This window comes from Gymnoscopelus microlampas, assembly GCF_963454915.1.
Source record: "Gymnoscopelus microlampas genome assembly, chromosome: 24".
NCBI lineage: Eukaryota > Metazoa > Chordata > Actinopteri > Myctophiformes > Myctophidae > Gymnoscopelus > Gymnoscopelus microlampas.
Window position 1 is genome coordinate 13,839,823 of NC_139961.1, and position 19,206 is coordinate 13,859,028.

The following is a 19,206-nucleotide window of genomic DNA, read 5'->3' on the forward strand; positions in this document are numbered from 1 at the left end:
ATAAGAAGCGGCTTGCTAGCTCTCATGCATTGAAGGTGGCATTAGCTCAGTTCTGGGCCATCCCTAGGCTGTCAGAGGGAGAGTAGTGCCCAGGATTACATAGGAAATTGGCACTGGGTGAAAAAATGGGTTGCAAAAATCGTGGGATAAAAGTTTTGTACAAAAAAACAAAAAGTTAGAATATGGAGATAAGAGGTTTCTGCCCGATGGCAACGATCGGTTTCTGAAAGCCCTTTGTACTGGAGAACTTTGCAAAACGGTGTTCCCTTGAGGATGATAAAAGGAAATCTAATCTAAACTTCACCACTTAAACTATACTATACTTAAGTAGTTTTGTACTGGATTTCCCAAGGTCTCTACACTCTAGCCCTCCTCCTGTTTTCGCTCTACATTAAAAAACCTTGTCCAAAAATAGCTGATCTACAAGCTCACAACGGGCCACGGCGCGTCACGACAAATTAGTGTGTGTGTGTGTGTGTGTGTGTGTGTGTGTGTGTGTGTGTGTGTGTGTGTGTGTGTGTGTGCGCGCGGCTTACCTGCACGTCGTTGAGTCTCTGCTCCATGATTGGATACTCGGTCACTGCCGTGGATGGGATGGCTAGCTTGGCCTCGCACTGCTGTAACCATGACAACAGCGTGGCGATGGTCTCCTTGTAGCGGGCAGGAGGCAGGCTCTCCAAGACTACACAGACAGACAGACAGACAGACAGACAAAATGATGAAGAATAATTATTAACAGCCTCGTTTTTTTTCTATCAGTAATCAATATTTTAATTTGACGATGTCTTTGAGGTTGGTTCTAATTATTTCTGGGGTGGATTTCATGGTTGTTTGTGATGTGATGTGTCTGTGGTGTCAGCAGAGCACCTCGAGGTGCTCCGGAGGGATTTGACAACGCGGGCTGTTTACTCGCCAAACACTAATGAAACAGGACAACGTTCCATCTCAGAGGAGACAAAGAGAGATACAGAGAGAGATACAGAGAGAGATACAGAGAGAGATACAGAGAGAGATAGGAAGACAGAGAGATATGGTGTGTAATCGTATAATGTCTATCTATCTACTGTATCTACAGTATCTGTCTAGGACGGACCGGCGGACGGACAGATCTACAAGATCTGCTATTTTTTGGCAAAGATATTTTGTGTAGAAGAAAAAGAGATAACTTGCGTCCAGTTTACTCTAGAGGGTTCAACCCGTTCAATCCGGAACGCATCTATGTCTTCTATATCCTAACAGGTTTCTGGAAAACGTATGTTTCTATATCAGTGGTGCTCAAACTTTTTTTCATGTCAAGGACACCCAAAATCATATGTGTTTGCCCGCCGACCCCCATATCAAAATATTTCGTGCCCCCCCTTCCCCTGCTCCCCAGGAAGCAAAGATTTGAGTTACAAATGTTTGCTTTGAGAAATATGGATTCAAAGATTTGCACACATTTTCACAATGTTTCAAAAAAATAGCAGATCTACAAGCTCATAGCGCGGCACTCGGTGCCGCGCTATGAGCTTGTAGATCTGCTATTTTTGAATAGCCAAAGAAATCTAAAATGACACAGGTGCTCCATCATTTTGTAGTTTTCCGTGAGATGAGAGAAGTATAGACCAATTATTTGTTTACTAACATTGAGCCTGGACGCACAGGTGATTGTTTCACGCAATCAATTCCCAACCTGTTTCGGGGTGCACTGGTTTCAGCACACCCCAACCCCCTCTTGTGTGTGTTGGCTAGTGAGACGCGTCCTAACGAGACCTGATATAATGGGTTTCGTTGCGCGCATACTGGCTGCACGCAGCCAGTATGACGTCGTCTGTTAAGGGGTCTATAGAGAGGTAGAGTCTGCTTGGCTGATGAGGAGCGGGGCAAAAAAAAGAGTTCTTGTATCTACTTATTTTGATTTTTTTTTTTCTCTTTTCTGTAGAAATCTATTTCCCCTGGTAAGGTTGCTGCTGTGACTCAATCTGCAGTGAAGACGATGGGCATTATTACCTGTAGAATGCTATTGATTTTTGGTGGGATATAGTTTGGTATACAGGCCTGATTGCTGTTTCCTGGTCAATACTCATCATTTTCCCTGCTTGTGTCCTATAATTTGTGCTTCGCAGCATGACTGCGTCCTGCGCTTTACGCATGCTGTTGCCAAACACAGTGATAAGACCAACTCTTCTCGGTGGAAACCTCATACAGTATGTCCCAAAACTGTTACTTTTCTGGGTTCAAAATTCAAAAGCAGCAAAAGTAGCAGATCCGCAAGCTCGGAACCAGTGGTGGAAAAAGTACTCAAATTCTTTACTTAAGTAAAAGTACCAATACTGCAATATAAAAATACTGTACAAGTAAAAGTTACAAGTAAAAGTCCAGAATCAAAAATGTACTTGAGTAAAAGTGCAAAAGTATTGGCATCAAAATGTACTTAAAGTACCAAAAGTAAAAGTGCAAAATATTTGAAAATAGCCGATCTACAAGCTCACAACGCGTCGCGATGCGACGCGTTGTGAGCTTGTAGATCTGCTATTTTCAAATAGCCTAGGTTTCAAATAGGTTTAAAGTGGTTAATGTATGTTTCATTATATCATAATTTATATCTGAAAAGTAACTAGTAACTAAAGTTTTCAAGTAAATGTAGTGGAGTAAAAGTACAATATTTGCCTCTGAGATGTAGTGGAGTAAAAGTAAAAGTATTGGAAATTGGAAATACTCAAGTAAAGTACAAATACCTCATAATTGTACTTAAGTACAGTACTTAAGTAAATGTACTTAGTTACTTTCCACCACTGCTCGGAACACGGCGCGAAGCTGCTACTTTTGATGCATTCGTGTGACGCAGTAGTAAGTGGGGGTGTTAATTTACGGGAAAAAAACACAAACAGTTAGAATATGGAGATGACAGGTTTTCCGCCCCGACGGCGACAAAATGATGAAACCCTCTGAAGTACACATATGTAAAACACTGTCAAAGGTCTGGCAGTTTATATTAAAATGTTTACGTCTACATAAAAAGATACATTCTCTGATGCACGCGCACGTACGCATGCTCGTCGCTCACACACACACAAACACTGTGTCTGGGTTACAGCTGGTTTATTGACTCAAAGCAAGAGAGAGACAGTGTGTGTGTGTGTGTGTGTGTGTGTGTGTGTGTGTGTGTGTGTGTGTGTGTGTGTGTGTGTGTGTGTGTGTGTGTGTGTGTGTGTAATGGTAAATGGCGCATTTATATAGCGCTTTTATCCAAAGTGCTTTACATAGATTGTGCATTATTGTACATTCACCCATTCACACACACATTCATACACCGATGGCGGAGGAAAAACATGCAAGGCACCAACCTGCTCAGCGGGAGCAATTAGAGAGAGAGAGAGAATGTGTGTGCTTTTGTTTGCATGTGTGCGTGTGTGTGTGTGTGTGTGTGTGTGTGTGTGTGTGTGTGTGTGTGCATGTGTGCATGTGTGCATGTGTGCATGTGTGTGTGTGTGTGTGTGAGAGAGAAAGAGTTTTGCGTGGTGCGTGTGTACGCGAGTGTACGTGTGTGTGTGTGTGTGTGTGTGTGTGGCCGTGTGGCCGTGTTTTGAGCTTGAGGATCTGCTTCTTATGATGGTGTTCACTCTCCATTCCGACATCTCACCACTCCGACTAGTGGCTTCCGCGTGCGGTTAGGGTTAGGGTTAGGGTTAGGTATAGGGTTCGTCAACGTCGGAAAGGCGACATGTCGGAAAGGAGAAATGCACCCTCTTATGATAGGCCTACTTTAGTGTGACGCTGTCCTATGATCAAGTAGGGCGTTAATTTACGAGAAGAAAAAAACAACAACAAAAGTTAGATATGGAGATATGGAGATAAGAGGGTCCCGCACCACAGCAACGATAGGAGACTTCTTGTTGTTAATGCCAAACGGAGCAAACGGAGGCCTTTTGCTCTATCAGAGAGACACGACACGGAACGTAACGTGTGAGAATTGAGCGCTATATGTCTGGCTAAATGCCAGTGGAAATACCATCTCCAGGCCCTTCAGATCCTCTCTGACCAATTACTTTTGTCCATTCAACTGTCCCCGACTAAAGTTTAACCCCTTCCATCCGGGAACGCATCTGCGTCATCTTTAAGATTTATTTGGCTATTCGGAAAAATAGCAGATAAACGAGCTTGTAGATCTTTTATTTTTTGGGGGGAAAAATCGTGAAAATGTCTGCAAATATTTTAATATGTATTTTTTTAAAGCAAACATTTTACTTAAAATATTTGCGTCTGGGAACAAGAATATTTTGGGATGGGTTTCCGCGGCCAAATACATATAATTTTGGGGGTCCTTGACATGCAGTTTTGAACATCACTCTGATATATAGCAACTTACGTTTTTTTCAAAAAACTATTAAGAGATTTAGAAGACATTTGTAGAATCCCCAGAAGCAAAGATTTGAGAAATGTTTGATTAAAAAAATTATGTATATTCAAAGATTCGCAAAAATGTTCACGATTTAAAAAAAATAGCAGATCTACAAGCTTGCAGCGTGGCACTCGGTGCCGCGCTGCAAGCTTGTAGATCTGCTATTCTTGAACAGCCAAAATAGATCTTAAAATGACACAGACGCCTTCCCGGAGTGAATGGATTAAGGGTGATGGTGATCGTTGAGCTTCATTCTCTATTGCTGCTCGGGGCCTTTGGAAGCGATTTTATTAGGTCTTCCCCTTCTTGTACACGTGTAAATCTCATCCCAACATTCACCTTTCTTTTTCTTCCCACAGCTTATGAATCTCCATAAGATTTGCAGATTCTGAACCACTTAAAAAGCCTATATGGTAGAAACCTCTTATCTCCATATTTTATCTTTTTGTGTATTTTTTTGGTAAATTAACGCCAGAAATAGCCTATAGTCTACAAGCTCTCAAACGTGACACATTGGGAGCTAGCTTGTAGATCTGATTGTTTTCACCAGAATGTTCACTCTATTTTCACCTATACTGTTATGACATGGACAGAGCAGGGATGCTAGGGTTAATTTAACTGGTAGGGCTTTGGTTCTCCAAGTGGGGCCCGGGGACCCCCAGGGGTCCTTGGGGGTGGGGTTACCAGGGGTAGATCTGCTATTTGTTTTTTTTAAATCTTGAAAATTTGTGTGAATCTTTGAAAAAAATTTTTTTTTTTTAAAGCAAACATTTTTAACTAAAATATTTGCTTCTGGGGGTCCCTGGCACAACATATTTTCAGATGGGGGGTCCGCGGCCAAATATACTATATCAATCTGGGGGTCCTTGACACGAAAGGTCTCATGCACACCTGATCAGCTCAGAGACGGGGGCGTATAGGCAGGGATCAGACATCTAAAAATTATAAAAAGTTAATGCCACAATATCCAATGGACAATTTCATAACCTGCTCTTAAATATCCCTACCTCACCATCTAATTGTTTTTAACTTACAAATGTTCTGTTATGGTTTTATTTTGTTTTGTCTGTCTTTTATATCTGTATAATGTCTTAATTGTTGAGTATGTAATTCTTGTGTATGTAATTGTGTGTGTAATCACTTCGATTGACCCGAAACGTTGCCTAAATAAAGTCCTCATTGTGCACGTGTAGACGGTGTGCGGTGTCATTTTATTGTATTCCAGGGCAGTGGTTCTCACAATGGGGTCCAGGGACCCCCAGTGATCCTTGAGGGGGTTCCAGGTGGTCCCCCAGCTAATTGATGGAGAGTTGGTAACCAAATGGACCCTTATAGATCTTTAACTCTTGAGAGCGTAAAAATGAAACCAAATGGACCCGTACGGGTCCATTTGGTTTCATTTTACGCTCTCAAGAGTTAAATTATTGCCAAACATCTGCATTACTTAATAAAATAATTGTTATTTTGATCAACGTTTGCCTGTTATCTCTCCTATTGGTACCAACATCAAGACAGCATGGAATTGTGGACAAAATCGTATCCAACGACAACAAAATATTCCAAGTCCTGGGTCTGAGAGTCTAAATCCCATCAAACGGCGGTCCCGCGGCTCAAATGCCCAATACATAATGGACCTGGATGTGAAAAAGGTTGATAAAACCACTGTTCTAGGGGTCCTTGACGCATGCAAAGGTTTGAGAAGCACTGATCTAAAGTGAAACAGGGTGTGCAGTGCACTTTATAAGTTCAACCCGTTCAGACGGGCTGCTGTGCAGAGGAATTGACATCAGCATGGTGTCCCGGATTCCAACGGTCCTTAACCCATTAAGACCAGGAACTGTGTCATTTTTATATTTGAGCTAAAAAGCATTATTTTACACTTTGGGCTATTTTTGAAAATTCGTGAAAATGTGTGCAAATCTTTGAATATATATATTTTTAAAGCGAACATTTTTAACTCAAATCTTTGCTTCTGGGGGTCCCTGGAACAAAATATTTTGATGGGGGTCCGCGGCCAAATACGTATAATACATATAATTCATAATCCTTGACATGAAAAAGTTTGAGCACCACTGATATAGAAACATAAGTTTTTCAGAAAACTGTTGAGATTTAGGAGACATGTAGAATCGTCTTCAGGTCTCAATGGGTTAAAGACACCCACACTGTTCTGGCTTTTTGGCAGTGGTAAAAGTAGCAATATCACAATATAAAAATGCTGTAAACTTACTACTTATTTTCCACCATCGCTTTTTTGGATTAAGTCAATCATATCACCAGTGCCTTTAACCCATTAAGACCTGAGGGCGATTCTACAAATGTCTTCTAACAGTTTTCTGAAAAACCTATGTTACTAAATCAGTGTAACTCAAACTTTTTCATGTCAAGGACCCCCAAAATGATACTGTATGTATTTGGCCGCCGAATCCCACCTCAAAATATTTAGTTCCAGGGACCCCCAGAAGCAAAGATTTGAGTTAAAAAGTTTGCTTTAAAATAATATATATATATATATTGAAAGATTTACACAAATTTTCATGATTCTTTTTTTGTTTTTTAGAGATCTACAAGCTCATAGTGCTGCACGAAGTGACGCGCTCTGAGCCTGTAGATCTGCTATTTTTTAACAGCCAAAGTATAAAATATGGCAAAAGAAATCTAAAATGACACAGATGCTGTGTAATGTGTCAAAAGCCCAGCGCCTCAGTGACTAATTACTTCCTGTACTAGTGGCTTTGACCTTGTGATTGTAATTAAATGTTTAGAGAAAGCACCTCAGCTTAATCCATTAAGACAGGGCATGCATCTGTGTCATTTTAAGATTTGAGCTGAAATAGTATTATTTTATGCTTTGGCTATTCAAAAATAGCAGATATACAAGCTCGTAGCGTGGCACTCAAATACGCTATTTTTGAAAAATTGTGAAAATTTGTGCAAATCTTTGATTATCTATATATATCTTTAAAAGCGAACATTTTTAACTCAAATCTTTAATTCTGGTGGGGGGGTCCCTGGAACAAAATATTTTGAGATGGGGGGGTCTGCGGCCAAATATATATATATCATTTTTGTTGTTTGGTTGCTATATCAGTGGTGCTACAACTTTTTCCCACGTCAAGGACCCCCAAAATTATACGTGTTTGGCCGCGGACCCCCATCTCAATATTTTGTTCCAGGGACCACCCAGAAGCAAATAATTTTCGCTTAAAAAAAATATATATATACTGCTCAAAGAAATGTAGGGAACACTTTGATCGTATATATTCAAAGATTTGCACAAACTGTCAAAGATGTAATTTTTTTAATAGCAGATCTACAAGCTCGTAGCGCGGCACTCGGTGCCGCGCTATGAGCTTGTATATCTGCTATTTTTTGAATAGCCCAAAGAAACCGTTAAAATGACACAGATGCGTTCCCGGTTTGAATGAGTTAATTTGACTGTAAGCATGAGCGCAGCGCTTAAGACACCGTCCTCAGCATTTTGCACTTCCTTTTCTAAAGCACCTTGACAACACAAAAGCCCCACGGCTCTGATGTTATTTATCCATTTTCAACTTCAGCGCCTAATACTAGTGGAGCCCTACAGCATACCGTTGCTGTCGGAGTGGAAATCTCATGTCCCAAACTGTTAACTTTTCCAGATAGAAAGAATAGCAGATCTACAAGCTCAAAACGTGTGGCGCACGTGACACGTTTTGAGCTTGTAGATCGGCTATTTATGCGCGACACTGTAGTATGACGAAGTAGCGGGCATTCATTATATATATATATATATTTTTTTAAACATGAAAAGTTAAAATATGGAGATAAGAGGTTTCTGCCTGACGACAGCGACAACATGCACAAAGGACACGGAGTTGCTCTACCCTGATTGGACGATTTTATTCTTTCTTAACCAACAGGACACGGCGAAGTGAAGGTCAACACGGAACGCTGTCATTGGACCAAACACATGCAGCACAGCACAGGAGTCCCACAAGGTTGTGTGATTAAGCTCTTTACCAGTGGTGTAAAGTAACTAAGTACATTTACTCAAGTACTGTACTTAAAGACGGGGTGCCGTGATTTTCAGTGATCCCCCCCCCCCAAAAAAAAAACCCATAATGATCAGGTATTATGGTTATACTAGGAGGAAGATTTTTTTCAAAAAAGTGTACAGAAATGGTTAAAATTATGTTTTTATGTGGACACGCCTCAAGTTCATTAAGTATACCTGGTTCTCACCTTAGCACCTCCTCCACCACCTTAGCACCACCCACCTGTCCTAGTCCCTCCTCCTCCTCATGCCCACACCTGTTGTGTTGTGATAATGAGGGGGAGGGTATGTTTTTACTGTGTCATTAAAGCGCTGTTTCTCTATTGGCACGTTTGACCCTCAAGGTTTCAGCCTCCGGGTAGAAACTCAAAATAGTCAGAGAAGACATAAAACACCATAAAAACACCACCAGGGGGCTTAATGAAGTTCTATCAACCTCGTAGACACATGGAAAACAGAAAAAGTGCAAAACCATTGCACCACCTCTTTAAGCACAATTTCGAGGAACTTTTACTTTACTTAAGTATTTCCAATTTTCAATACTTTTACTTCTACTCCACTACATCTCCGAGGTAAATGTTGTACTTTTACTCCACTACAATTATTTGAAAACTTTAGTTAGTTACTTTGTAGATTTTGATTATTATTGCAAAACATGATTAACCACTCCAGCCCTATATATACATATCGGCCATTTGAAAATAGCCGATCTACAAGCTCACAATGCGTCGCGATGCAACGCATTGTGAGCTTGTAGATCTGCCATTTTCAAAATATTTTTTTTTTGGATTACCATGGATTCCTCATGGGTAGAGAGAGAATGATAGACACCTTCTTCAAGTGGTGTGACACCAGTATCATCTCTCATTCTAAATGTCAGCGAAAAACACATGACATTCTCCTCCAAACCCCCGAGGTCAGTGAACTGACCATGAGCCGGCGTTAATTAACCCATTAAGACCGGGAACGCATCTGTAGTCATTTTAAGATTTCTTTGGCTATTCAAAAAAATAGCAGATACACAAGCTCATAGCGCGGCACCGAGGTGCTGCGCTATGAGCTTGTAGATCTACCAAAAAAATTATAATCGTGGAAAATGTGTGCAAATCTATGAATATATATATTTTTTTAAAGACAACATTTGTAACTGAAATATTGGGGGGGGTCCGCGGCCAAATACATATCTAAAGCCCCCCCCGGAGCCCCCACCCATCTCAAGATATGTTGTTCCAGGGACCCCCAGAATCAAAGATTGGAGTTACAAATGTTTGCTTTTAAAACATATATTCAAAGATTTGCACACATTCTTCACGATTAAAAAATAAATAGCAGATGTACAAGCTCATAGCACGGCACTCGGTGCCGCGCTATGAGCTTGTAGATCTGCTATTTTTGAATAGCCAAATAAATCTTAAAATGACACACAGATGCGTTCCCGGTCTTAATGGGTTAAAACCAGACAATCATAAGTATGGGTCGGATCGAGACGGCTTATCGTCGGCATCAGCCGAGAATGTGGGAGTCTATCGCCATTATAATGCGATATAGACCCCCCCGAGAGATGGATTTCTGAGGTGGAACGCCACACCTACAGCGTGGCTCCCAAGCCGTGCTACTCCTCATGCTAGGTCGGCGGTGCCCGGGGTCGAACCCATGACCTTCGGGTGTAATATTATATTGTATTATATTAATAAATACTTGGGCATCCACTTGGGCAACCTTCCTTGAAAACACATTGGTAACCTATGCAATAGACCAGAGGTTCTCAACCTTTTCAGGCCGTGACCCCCCCAAAAATAATCATATTTTGAGTTCAGGCATTAAATTTGAAAGTTTGACTCGGTTCCACAGATAAATATTGTGAAAATAGCCGATCTACAAGCTCACAACGCCTCACGCTGTGAGCTTGTAGATCGGCTATTTTCACACTATTTGCCACTTTCTTATATAATTTGACATTTTGCCCAATGTTTGACCATTTAGTCTGGTAGATTACTTTTTCGGCAGCCCTTAAAGAACAACTTTGTTTTTTTACAACCAAGGTTTATGTTTTAGATTGTAATTAAAGTAAATAACAGATGAGTGTTAACATTTTTAAATGTACTGCTTTCTATAGTTTTAGCGATCTTTTTTACAGTGGGCGGGGGCATTCTGTCCGGTGGCTAAATATGTATTTTTTTACACAATAACCCGGCGTTTTTTTAATTATTATTTACAGTAGCTCTTCTAGCCCCCAATAACTCACATCTGGCCATCAAAGACCACAGGACCTTTTTTATTTAGTAAAAAAGACATATTTAGCCACAGGACAGAATGCCCCCACCAACTGTAAAAAAAAGATCGCGAAAATTGCTAAAACTATAGAAAGCAGTAAATGAAAAAAAAAAAAAGAACTCTCATCTTTTATTTACTTTAATTACAAGCTAAAATATAAACCTTGGTTCTAAAAAAAACCAAAGTTGTCCTTTAAATTGTCACTTTACCATCATCTGGGGACAGCCCCCAAAATCATGTGGGAACCCGACCCACAGGTTGAGAACCACTGCAATAGACACGTGTTCCCCAAACTGGGGTTCCGATCCCAGCTCCTCCTCTAGCTTCATGTCGAGGTGTCCTTGAGCAAACACAGCTCCTGGTGAGCAGCCATAGACACCCTGTGTGTCTGACTCCTTCCTCACCGGTGAAGGATGGGTGGATGTGTAGTGCATTGTAAAAGCGCTTTGAGGTCAGCAGTTGACTAGAAGTGTGATGTAAAGTATAAATGCAGACCGCTTACCATTCACAGCGTGTTGTGGCAGCCTGTAACATTATAACTCTAAAGCAGGGCTTGCCAGCTATGAACAAAACAGCCATTAACCCACTCAAATCGGGAACGCATCTGTGTCATTTTAAGATGTTTAGCTATAACCTTTATTTTATACTTTCTGGGCTATTCAAAAACAGCAGATCTACAAGCTCGTAGCGCGGCACCGAGTGCCGCGCTACGAGCTTGTAGATCTGCTGTTTTTTTGAAAAATCTCGAACGTTTGTGCAAATCTTTGAATATATATATTTTTTGGAAGCGAACATTTCTAACTCAAACCTTTGCTTCTGGGGATTCTACAAATGTCTTCTAAATCAGTGTATTTATTTATTTTTAACTTATGTTAATATAATATCAGTGGTTCTCAAACTTTCTTTCATGTCAAGGACCCCCTAAATGATATGTATTTGTCCGTGGACCCCCATCTCAAAATATTTTGTTCCAGGGACCCCCAGAAGCAAAGATTTCAGCAAAAAATGTATATATATATTCAAAGATTTGCACACATTTTCAAATAAATAGCAGATCTACAAGCTCGTAGCGCGGCGCTGTGAGCTTGTATATCTGCTATTTTTGAATAGCCCAAAGAAACCTAAAAATGACACAGATGCGTTCCCGGTCTTAATGGATTAAGGTAATAGGGAAGAAAAGGCTACGGGCCCATTCCGACCAGATACGAGCAGGCAGTCATGAAACAAACAAGAACAATCATTGCAGCCTCTCAACAGCCCCTCTTCACTGAATCATATGAACCTCTGTCATCAGCAGTGGTGTAAATCAACTAAGTACATTTACTCAAGTACTGTACTGTACTTAAGTACAATTTTGAGGTGTTTTTTTTACTTTACTGGAGTATTAACATTCTTTCAGTACTTTTACTTCTACTCCACTACATCTCAGAGGCAAATATTATACTTTCTCTCCACTACAATTATTTGAAAACTTTAGTCACTAGTTACTTTGTAGATTTTGATTATTATTCCAAAACATACAGTGACCACTTCAGCCATATATACATTTCGGCCATTTGAAAATAGCCGATCTACAAGCTTGTACAGTAGATCTGCTATTTTCAAAATATGTTTTTATACATTTTATCAATTTGAAATGGGACATTATGCATAATGAGTACTTTTACTTTTGGTACTTTAAGTATAATTTGATGCCAATACTTTTGTACTTTTACTCAAGTCAATTTTGATTACCGGACTGTTACTTACTGTAAAAGAGTGTTTCTACATTGCAGTATTGATACTTTTACTTAAGTAAAGCAACGTTGTACTTTTTTCCACCACTGGTCATGGAAACAAGCAGAAACAATCATTGCGGCCTCTCAACAGGCCCTCTTCACTGAATATTAGTATATAAATCTCTGTCATCAGAAACAGCTGATTGATACTTGATTGTCCAGCACCTCGTGCACCGAAAATAGGCTGTTTTTGTGTGCGACAAATTATAAATCAAAGCTCTGTGCGTCAAAGTGTGAATCAAACCACTTGAGGCTACAGTGTATGTGGTTTGTTGCACCCTCCATCAAGCTGTTGAACTCATAATCGTAAATCATGCATGCAAACTGTCCCCACTTCAATGTGACACTGACTGTGCATTTGTGAGTGTGTATGCGGGTGCATGTGCGCTACTATACTTGTGAGGACCAAACGTCCCCACAAGTATAGTACAATTATGAGAAATAGACGTTGTTTTATGGTTGAAAAAAATATTTTTAGAGACACGTTTACAATTAGAAAACTCAGCTTGGGGGTTAGGATCAGGAATATAGACATTTAAGAGCTTAGATTTAGGGGTTGGAATTAAGAGTTAAACATGATTTATACTTAGTTGTGTGCCAGTGTGTCATGCACCGGAACATAGCTGATCTACAAGCTCACAACGTGTCGCAGCGCGACGCGTTGTGAGCTTGTAGATCATACACTTTTCGTCTTTAGGCTTACAGTATGGTTAAAAATTGCAAAAAAAATATATATATCATAAAATCACCCTCCTAAAACGTTGATGTCCTCACGGTTATAGTAATACCTGTGTGCGTGTGCGTGTGTGTGCGCGAGTGTGCATGTGTGTGTGTCATTGTGCGTGTACATAATGCGTGTGTGTGTTTGTTGTGTGCTTGCATTTCAATCAGTGTGGCACAACAGCAGGGACGTGCACAGATAGACTCTAGGTGGTGCTACAGCACCTGCCCTTTGCCCTCTTGACCAGAAGTGCCCTTTTGAAAAAAATAAATACAATGTTTTTTTTTTTTCAGTTTACAGCAGGGGTCTTCAACAGGGGTTCCGGGACCCCTAGGGGGTCCTCAGAGTTACTACAGGGGGTCCGCCAAATCTTCATGTGATATAATTTTTCTTTTTACCATAACCACTCGAAACCTACAGTAGCATCCCTTTTCTGAGGAGAACTTTAGCCAAAAATAGCAGATCTACAAGCTCACAACGCCTCGCAGCGCGAGGCGTTGTGAGCTTGTAGATCGGCTATTTTTGGCAAAGAGGTGTTTGGTGTAGAGGGAAAAAGGAGCAGACCAAGTAAACAAAAAAAGTATAATTTACTTGAGCACCTGCCCCTCAAAATGTCTGTGCAAGCCACTGCACAACAGTAACCACGATCGATATACTGCCGCTACAAAGACAATAGCCTACAACACCAATACAAGACATTAGCATTACAAAGAGGACATACATACATAGCTCCTGTGTTTTCTCTTCTTTGCTTTGCAGCCATAGCCTGCGCTGTTCTAGTGGATCGCTTTAAATGTTCACAGAACTTTCATTTTTTTCCGTGAGAAAGATGGAAGGACAGAACTCATTTATAACCCCGCCGTCGGGGTCCAGTGGGAGACTAATTATAGCAATTCAACGTCCTCACAGGACAGGAAGCACTAATGGCAGAACAATTAATCACTTAATCTAATCTAATCACTTTAACCACTTAAAGCAGCACTATGTAACTTTTTTTAATGAATACAATTTAATTGTCCAATCTGTATGGTAGAGCATGTTAATGCAATATAACTTATACAATTGGGGTGGTTGTATTTTGTCTCCCTGCTCTTCTATTGAGACATTTAGATTTAGATCGTGTCAAAAGGTCATGTCTCACCTAGACACAGGATCTGACACACATTTTGATCGGATGGTTTTCAATTTTAATCCATTTTTCAATTAGATTCAATTAATCCGTTCTTGATTTATTGGGAATCACTTGATGTGATCTCTCATCTTCACCCTTTCTAGCTCTGACTGTCCATAACAATAGACACTTAGAGCAATGCTCTGGGGTCACTTCTCAAAGTGGGACCCCCCCCCCCAAGGACCCTTGGGGGGGTCCCCAGCAAAAGTAGTTAACGTAGCATCACGGTCAATTTAACCACTGTATCCATGTATCTGTTGGCTATTCAAAAATAGCAGATCTAGAAGCTCACAGCGCGTCACACAAGTTATTTTGGATTTTTTTTTTTTTTTACATAAATCTTCTCTTCTGGGGGTCCCTGGCACAACATCAGTGGCGTCGTTAGGGGGGGGGGCTTCGGCTATAGCCACCAATGTTTTATCCAAAGCCACCAATAACATTTTTTTTTAAAAATATATATATATATTTTTTTAATTATATATCTATCACCCTAACCTAACCCTACCCTAAAACCGAAATAAAGTAACAAAAAACGGGGGGGAAAGTACCCAAATCCGCGAAAAAAAATCGCGCGAGCGAAGCGTGCATGCCCGTTGCCTGTGGGGCTAAGCCCCCAACCTAGTAGAGAGCTAGCGGCGCGTCTGCACAACATCTTTTCAGATGGGGGTCTGCGGCCAAATACAGTGTCGGTGTCTAGGTGTCACACTAGGCTGGTCTATGGTGGTCGATGATGACAGCAGTTGTCGGTAGATTCGTCACATTTTACAAGGATAGCCTGCCTCCACATTTATGTCACAAAATACACACACAAAATAGACTGATAGCGCACCGCGGCCACATAAACTCTGGTACTGAAGCGCGTTCCTTCACCGCACGACATGAAGGCTATTTTTCCACATAAGTAGAGCATGCAAAAGTTGTATAACCCATTCAAGCTGGTGGGAGAAAAAAAAACTACAAAACACACTTATTTCACACTCTCTCTTTCTCTCTCTCTCTCTCCCTTTCTCTCAATGACTCACTCTTTCTCTCTCTCTTACTCTCTCTCTCTCTCTCACACATACAGCTCTCGGTAGACCTTAACTCTTTAAGACCGGGAACGCATCTGTGTGGCATTTTTAGATTTCGTTGGGCTATTCAAAAATTGCAGATATACAAGCTCATGCTATTTCTGAAAAATCATGAAAATTTTGTGCAAATATTTCATTTTCTTTCTTTTTTTTGGCAGACATTTGTAACTCAAATCTTTGCTTCTGGGGGTTCCTGGAACTAAATATTTCACAAATGTTCGCTTTAAAAAATATATAACCCAAGATTTTGCCACCAATTTTCACGATTTTTTTAAAATAGCAGATCTACAAGCTCATAGCGCGGCACTCGGTGCCGCGCTATGAGCTTGTGTATCTGCTATTTTTGAATAGCCAAAGAAATCTAAAAATGTCACACAGATGCGTTCCCGGTCTTAATGGGTTATAGCCCACATTTACAATGACGGCCTGTACGCGTTTATTTCACAAAACACCGACTCAAATAATATATTGTTGTTTTTCATTTCAGGGAAGGCAAATTGATTTCAATCTGTTGTTGTTGCCACTGCTAAGGTCAGGAATTGACTCACACCCATTTTCCCCTCGCAGAAAACATACGCTTAGTGTTCTTTCCATTCAAAACGCTGTCCGTCTTTAATGACAACCTGCAGGCTTGTCGGGGGTTGTTAGAATAGACGGCGTTTGAAGTCGTGTTTGTGTGAAACAAACTGAATGAGAAATAGAAACGAAGCGGGGGGCATTAGACTTCACACCGATGTCTCGCCACGCTGGCTGTCTTTTACACACACACACACACACACACACACACACACACACAAAGTCTGCACCTTTTTAGATAGAACAGGGATGTGGAATTATGCCACAACATTCACTGCCTTGAACAGGCTGTGCAAAAGGGGTCATATAGGCGCTAAATTAGATTTCATATTCACAGGAAATTCCAAAGAAGAACAAAACACAAACACACAAACACAAAAGTTTGGGTTCTCAGTTGCCCTCAGGTCTGCTGTTGTTTTCCTTCTACACCTCAAATCTCTTCGCCAGAAATAGCAGATCTGCAAGCTCACAACGTGCAGTGGTGGAAAGAGTACTCAGATTATTTACTTAAAAGTATCAATACTGCAATATAGAACTACTCCGATACAAGTAAACGTCCGTAATTCAAAATGCACTTGAGTAAAAGTACAAAAGTATTGGCATCAAAATGTACTTAAAGTACCAAAAGCAAAAGTACTCATTATGCAGAATGTCCTATTTCAAGTTTTCTAATGCATAAAGATGTTTTTAAAATAGCAAATCAACACAATGCGACGCATTGTGAGCTTGTAGATCGGCTGTTTTCGAATGGCAAAACATGTATATGGCCAAAATGAAGTGGTTAATGTATGTTTTGTAATAATAATCAAAATCTACAGAGTAACTAGTAACTAAAGTTTTCAAATAATTGTAGTGGAGTAAAAGTACAATATTTGCCTCTGAGATGTAGTGGAGTAGAAGTAAAAGTGTTGAAATTTGGAGATACTTCAGTAAAGTAAAAGTAGCGCAAAATTGTACTTGTGGTATAATTGTTCCCCCCAAAATAGGGGGGGGGGGGGGTTCAATTGCTTAGTGCCCAAAGCCAGCAGTGTGCCGGCATCCTCCTCCTGACATGCAGAGGCGTGAGTGAGCGAGCGAGGAGGAAGAAAGTGATTAAAACTCATTTATTTCAATCACCCCGTCATGACCCGCCGCGAGCGCATGGCGTTCATCAACCCCCTTCCTCAATATTCGCTCTCCCTGTCTCTAGTTTGGAGAGCTTTCTGTTGGGGTTCAGATCTCACACTGGGATCAATTTACTTTTGCCGAGCAGCATATCCAGTAACCACTTAAACCCTCTATACCTTTAAAGAGTGCACTTGGTACTCTTTTTTCACTCTACGTCAGATCTCCTCACCAAAAATAGCAGATCTATCAGTGGCGTGCACAGACATTTTGAGGGGCAGGTGCTCAAGTAAATGATACTTTTTTTTGTTTACTTGGTCTGCTCTTTTTTCCCTCTACACCTACAGTATACCTCTTTGCCAAAAATAGCCGATCTAAAAGCCCACAACGCCTCGATCTGCTATTTTTGGCTAAGGTTCTCCTCAGAAAATGGATGCTAGGTTTCGAGTGGTTATGGTAAAAAGAAAAATCATATCACATAAAGATTTGGCGGACCCCCTGTAGTAACTCTGAGGACCCCCTAGGAGTCCCGGACTCCCTGTTGAAGACCCCTGCTGTAAACTGAAAAAGAAGAAAACTTTTTCCCCCCTTTTTTTCAAAAGGGCACTTCTGGTCAAGAGGGCAAAGGGCAGGTGCTGTAGCACCACCTAGAGTCTATCTGTGCACGTCCCTGAGATCTATTCTACATACTCGTAGCTCTGCTATTTTTGGTGAAAATTCCCCCAAGAATAGGGGTGCAGAGGTGGCAAAAGAGGCATTTAAAAAGTTTTAAGCATATTTCGATTATCGCAATAATCATCCTATAATTCCACAAAGCTCTGTGCGTCCTGCGTGCGTCCTCAAACTCTCTTCTGCCCGGTTCTCCTCAGTGGCAATTGATCTGCATTTGCACACATCCATTGACCATTACCATGTGCACGGAACAGCGAAGCCCGTTTTTAGATTTCACCAAATCTCAGGCGTTTATTAGCGTTTTTGTGTTCGCCGGCTCAAGGGTTGCCAAATCATGTGCGTGAAACAAGCGCCGGTGTTGCCACATCCGTGAAACAGGCGGACCATCCGCGAAACAAGCGGACCATGACGCACTTTGGGTGCTCATATCCCCCGACGGATATGGTCTAGTATTGATAATTGTAATTATTTTGTGTGTGTGTGTGTGTGTGTGTGTGTGTGTGTGTGTGTGTGTGTGTGTGTGTGTGTGTGTGTGTGTGTGTGTGTGTGTGTGTGTGTGTGTGTGTGTGTGTGTGTGTGTGCGCGCGCGTGCACGCGTGGTTGTGTGTGTCGGTCCTCACTCAGTTTGAGTTGTCTCTCGCGGGCCCTCAGCTCCTCCAGGACCTCCTCGAAGTGCTCCTTCAGCGCGGTGACGTCCGCGTCCAGGAAGGCGGCGTCCAGCTCCGGCCCCTCGCCCTCCTTCTGCCCCTGCTTCAGCGCCACCAGCGCCTCCTCCAGCGCCTCCACCTGCGGCTGCACCGCCTCCAGCCGCGCCACCTCCTCCTGGAGAGGAGAGAAGAGAAGAGAGGAGTTAGAGAAACATGCTGAGGAGCATGTGGAATGCCCTGACACCATCCATTAACCAATTGGTTCTCAAAGTGGGGTCCGGGGACCCCCAGGGGTACTTGAGGGGGTTCCAGGGGGTCCCCAGCTAAATGATGGATAGGAACCAAATGGACCCTTATGGGTCTATAACTCTGAGAGTTAAGTTAACATTGATTTTACAACATGAATTGGGGTCCCAGAGATAGAAATGCCATTAAATGGGGGTCCTTAGCCCTAAATGCATGTCAAACTGGGGGTCCTTAAAATGTATCTTTTCAAATGGGGGTCCGCGGGCTAATAAGTGTCCATTTGGGGGTCCTTGTCATGAAAAAGTTTGAGAACCACTGCATTAACCCATTCAATCCAGGAACGCATCTTTCATTTTAGATTTTAACCCCTTTAACCATTATTTAACCCCCCCCCCCCCCCCCCTCGCTTCTAACCTTTATTTTTTTCTATGGATATAACGATACGATGGGAACTATGCACGAAAACGAATTTCACCCACTTTTTTACTTCTGTAAACCTGTTGATGTGACAACAAGGACAATATCAGTCA

At 41.4% G+C, this 19,206-nt stretch overlaps 1 protein-coding gene across 6 annotated transcripts in view; it reads right to left on the reverse strand.

Annotated features, from left to right (window-relative positions):
* Positions 1-19,206, reverse strand: part of dmd (dystrophin) — a 555,891-nt gene that overhangs the window by 219,606 nt on the left and 317,079 nt on the right. For all 6 annotated transcript variants that reach the window (XM_084050679.1, XM_084050677.1, XM_084050678.1 and 3 more), the window contains 2 exons: positions 18,404-18,605; positions 537-682 (listed from right to left, as the gene is read on the reverse strand). In XM_084050679.1, coding sequence (XP_083906805.1) covers positions 537-682; positions 18,404-18,605 — 348 coding nt within the window. The remainder of the gene's footprint in view (positions 1-536; positions 683-18,403; positions 18,606-19,206) is intronic.